Source organism: Nansenia antarctica (assembly GCF_963989245.1).
Source record: "Nansenia antarctica genome assembly, chromosome: 4".
NCBI classification, from domain to species: Eukaryota; Metazoa; Chordata; class Actinopteri; order Argentiniformes; family Microstomatidae; genus Nansenia; species Nansenia antarctica.
Window position 1 is genome coordinate 70,818,908 of NC_137689.1, and position 5,000 is coordinate 70,823,907.

Sequence of the window (5,000 nt, forward strand, 5' to 3'; positions counted from 1 at the left end):
CCTCCCTCTATCCTTCCCCTCCTCCTGTCCAGATGACACCAGTCACGAGTCGGCCGCGCCCTCCCGCGGGGACGTGAACTCCGGGGACCACGTCCACCACAACCCGGGCCTCCTCCTCAGCTCCGTCCTCCTCCTCCTGGCGGCCATCTTGTCTTCATAGCGCCCAGGCTGAGGGTTTTTAAACCCAACGGACCGTCCTGATTGGACCACAAGCCTCCCGTCCCCCGTCCCCTGTCCCCCCAAGGAGCACTTTTTTTTAACACACAGTCTCTCTCAGTACAAGGGGAGCGGTGAAATCACCTCTGTGGTGAGATCATGTTGTTTTTACTGAAGGACAGTAAGAAGACAAAACCTGCGATTCTTACTTTCCTGTGGACTCAATATCTGAAGGCTGTTGCCTTGAATCCTGTTGAATTTGACTAGGGTGTCCCCCCCCCCCTCTCTCCACTCCCACATGTATACAGACACATGCAGACACATGCAGACACACACACATGCATTGCACCTTCACACACACACACACACACACACACTAACACAGTGAAACACCGGAAAACACACAACACCGGAATAATAACAACAACACCATCCTGTTTTATCCTGTTTTTCTACTCCACATCAAGACCGACCGGAAACGTGATGACGTCTTTGAGTGGATGACTGTATGTTCAAGAATACTTGTGACTGATTAGATCCGCCAATTACACATGAGAAGAATGGCCGGTGATGACAGACTCGCTGGCCAATGGGAAGAGGCGCACGGATCGAGAGCCATCTTTGTTGCTTGGAGACATTCGGTTGTCAAGGGGAGGGGGGGGGGTATTTTTCATGCCTTTTCGAAGAACCCATTAGAACTTCCTCTCAGGTTGGAGGGGGTGGGGGGCGGGGGGGCAGGGGGGTTATTTGATGACTCAGAGGATGTGCCGAGATGAACAGAGAAGAGAAAAAAATAAAAAGCACTCATGTTTTAGTATTTTGTGTCCTTTTAGGGGAATTACTAGCGATCGATTAATGTATTTTTGAAAAATGAATCACGTAATTCAAGTGTAGCAGCCAACACGAGTGTATATTTGAGAGGAGCGCCCTTCGAGTTGACATGGTATTTTGTCAGGCAAATGTATTTTCCTATTTATTGTCTTTAAAGTCCCTGTGCTCTTTCCTTCTGGTCTGTTCTGGTTCCAGTCTCTGTAACTACAGTAGAAAGACGTCACGAAAAACATCCCACCAATGAGTCCAATCAAACTCTTCTCTTTTAGTACACATACAGTACAGTTCTTTTGTAAAAAAAAAAAAAATCATACTCGTTGAATATTTGAATTACGACACAAAATGTAATCAATTTAGATTCTGTTTCCCCCCCCCCAACAGAGATCAGGGAGGAGGTCTTAGAGTCTGATGGCATCAGGTGTTAGGATGTGTGTTTTTAAACTGTGTTTCATTTCTTTTAACAGTGAACACACTCTGTAGAATTATGTACGTTAACAACTCAGCCCGCCTTACCATGGGTTCACTGCTACTCTTGCAATCATTCACCATCGCTACTTTTTAAAAAACTACAATTATGTACATAGAAACAAAATTCAGGGATGACTTCATCACGGACATGGAATTCAAGCAATTTGATTCTGTTCTCAATCACTCTCATGGGTCTCCCCCCTCCCAATCAATCAGAACAACATTTCAGACATTTATACATAGCCAAGCTATTATTATAATTATGCAGTGATGATCAACCCTGTTGCCAATGTTGCTGGGAGGTTGTGGTGACATTGCCGGGAGGTTGTGGTACGTTGTTGGGAGGTTGTGGTGAAGTTTGACGACAGCAGGTTCCCGGGGGGGCAGCTGCGACGTCGGTGTGATTTAGCTAGCGGAGTGGCGTTGGGTTTGATTTAGCCTAGCAGAAGCCTCTTTGATGTCGTGTAAAGTAGCGGCCCATTCAGACCACATGCTGGGGGGCGCACACAGGTTATTTCTGGAATGAGAAATCGACCACCAGGAGAGATTGAAGGACAGAGAGAGAGAGAGAAACGGAGAGAGAGAGAGAGAGAGGAAGAGAGGGTGGTAGAGACTGGTGTCCTATTCGGCCCCAGGGTAAATTCACCCAGCGGTAGGATAGAGAAGGAGGTGAGGTGTCGTGTTCACCCCGGGGTAACTCTACCACCAGTGGACCGGAGAGAGTGATGAGGTGGAAGAGAGAGAGAGAAGAACCCCAGCTGAGATCAATAGTAATGGGTTTTTCAAACTCAGGAACACTGGGTAAATACATCCCCTCAGTCCCCTCTCTCCCTCTCTCTCCCTCTCTCTCGGATACACAGCAAATGAAGTGTTTTCACTCCCCTTGGCAGAGGAACAAGCTGTGTTATCTCCGCAAAAGATACATCAGTACGTCCTGTGTCTGTTTGTTGTGGGAGTCTCCTTGACCATCTGCTTCAATTCACGGACACCCAACATTCACTGTCGGGCCATTTCAACGCTGGGAAAAATAAGAATCGGTTTGTTACATGGATACTGTGTATCCTACTCAGAGGTGGTCCACGTAACCTACGGTGTTAGAACCTTCTAGAACTTCTCACGCCTCTTCGAAGGACAAGCGAAGGAGTCTACTAAAAGACACCTTGTTCTTGTCCCTGAGATAGAAAAAGAAACGAAAAATCAATGTTTGATATATTAAAAAAAACAGTCAGTCTTTTTTTTGTATGGAAAAAACATGGTCAATGTTCCTGCTGTGTGTACTTGTACTTCAGAGACCCGCCACCCAGCTCTGTGCAGTGAGCATATTTCTGTGTAAGGTGCTCACATATCAAACCACAAGGCTACGTTCTAGCGTTGGCACTAGCATACATACCCCTGTAGAACCCAGCCATTGCATCAGCCATGCATCCTAGGGTTGCCATGCATTAGTAGGGTGCTGGTATGGACAATGAAACAGGCCCTTGCTACAGTCTTGAGTGTGGTGGTCAAAGTGCCCTTCAAAGGGCACTACCGTTGAAAGTGCACTATGTCCATGCCTCGTCCCGTGAAGCAGAGAGCGCTCCTCCCATCCCGACTCCATCCTCTTTTCTATCAACTGTTTACTAGATAGCATCTGCATCGTCAGTGTCAGCTTTGGTGCCTAATTGTTTTAGTGTCCTGATACTTGGTTAGTTTTTATTTTTTGTGTCTGTAGGTCAGCTAAAATTGTAGCTTAATTGTCACAACAATGTTTGTTTTTTTGAAGGACAATACAGTACAGTTATTATCTAAAGCACCGTGATATTATGCTGTGGACTCAAATTCAGGAGATGAGATGTCTATTTTTTGTAATATTTCATGAGGGTGTGTGTGTGTGTGTGTGGGAGGGGAACGGGGGGAGGGGGGGGGGGGTCCGTCCAAATCACAATGTCTTTGTTGAACGTGTCAAGACATGGTTCATTTGATCCATTTCCGATTCGGGGATGGAGGCTCATGTATAGTGTTTGGAGCAGTTTTGTGAGGGGGTGGATAGTTGGTCCCGTATGTCATGTGGATATCTACGTCTGATGTCTGTACATGTGACTGTAGCCAAGCAGCCTGAACCTGACCCCACTGTGCCCTCTTTGCCTACTTTGGCTACTGTCCTCTTGCTGTCTCTCGCCGACCCTGTCCCCTGTCCCTTGTCCCCTGTCCCCTGTCCCCTGTCCCTTGTCCCCTGTCCCCTGTCCCTGCCCTGGCTACTGTCCTCTTGCTGTCTCTCTCCGACCCTGGCCCCTGTCCCCTGTCCCTGCCCTGGCTACTGTCCTCTTGCTGTCTCTCTCCGACCCTGTCCCTTGTCCCTTGTCCCCTGTCCCCTTGTCCCCTGTCCCCTGGTCCTGCCCTGGCTTCTGTCCTCTTGCTGTCTCCGACCCTGTCACTTGTCCCCTGTCCCCATGTCCCTCTGTGTCCTTGTCCTGTCCCCCCCCCCACCTCCCCAGACTCTTCTAAACCCTCCCTCCTCTCCTAGGTCCCTTCTCTTTACCAGAATATTCTGTATTGTGTTTCATACAAAGGCCATTATATGTAAATACACGTGTTGGAGCAGCTATGACTAACTACAAAAAAACGGAAACAAAAAACAAAAAAAAATGATTTAATAAAAGTTCTTTGTCATTGTTGTAATCATTGTTGCCTGGCAAATTCTTTATTATCTATTCATTTGTTATGCAAATCAAATCACAGCTTGCTCTGTCAAATTGATGGAGAGAAAAAAAAATAGGAAAAAAGATGACATGCTTTTGGTTATTGTTTGTCTTTGACAACAATCAGAAATGAAGCGGCAACAACTGTCGACGTGCCATACGTGTCTACTACTGTTCACAAGCAGACCCGGGTTAAGCATCCCAACATGTCCAATCACGCTCCTCTACTACTGAGGCGGGAAGGAACAGCTGTGCCTCTATAATCTGTTAATTCACAAATTGAAAGTCTTAACAACTTCAGCCAGTCCTCCTTTCCTCTCTATCTTTCCTCCGTCAGTTTCTCTTCATCTCTACTCCCCCCTGATCTCTCTCTCTCTCTCTATCTCTCTCTGTCTCTATCTCTCTCTCCACCTTCCCTCTCCATCTTTCCTCTCTCTCAGTTTCTGTCTCCTTCTCTACTTCCCTCCGATCTCTCTCTCTCTCTCTCTCTCTCTCTCTCTCTCTCTCTCTCTCTCTCTCCCTCTCGCCCCTTCCCCCCTCCTTCCTTCAATCCCTCCCTCCCTCTCTATCTCTCCTCTCTTGAGTACAGACAGTGATTTTGACATTGTAACCCTCTGCCAAAGCACAGCAGAGCGGTTTCTAATCTGATACCGTATCTCTGCCAATTAAAATGAAACTGCCAGCTTTTCGGAGAGCCCCCCCTTATCAAACGTGTTGGCTACGTCCTATCAAAAACCCTGAGAACCAGGCAAAACACAGAGGTCAAGAGCGGAGAGAGTACTGAAGCATGGGAGATGAGTTGTAAACAGTACTGCGGTTTTCATTATCGCCAACAACGAGACACAGTTGCGCTGCTATAATCAGCAT

The 5,000-nt window shown here is 47.2% G+C and overlaps 1 protein-coding gene across 1 annotated transcript in view; it reads left to right on the forward strand.

The window, feature by feature from the left end:
- The window catches only part of LOC308154766 (ephrin-A5-like), a gene marked incomplete at both ends in the record, with an annotated part of 49,908 nt that extends 49,748 nt beyond the window's left edge, over positions 1-160 (forward strand). Inside the window, one exon of the mRNA XM_080527982.1 lies at positions 33-160. Within this exon, the coding sequence (XP_080384108.1) occupies positions 33-160 (128 nt within the window). The remainder of the gene's footprint in view (positions 1-32) is intronic.
- Between the last annotated feature and the right edge of the window lie 4,840 nt (positions 161-5,000).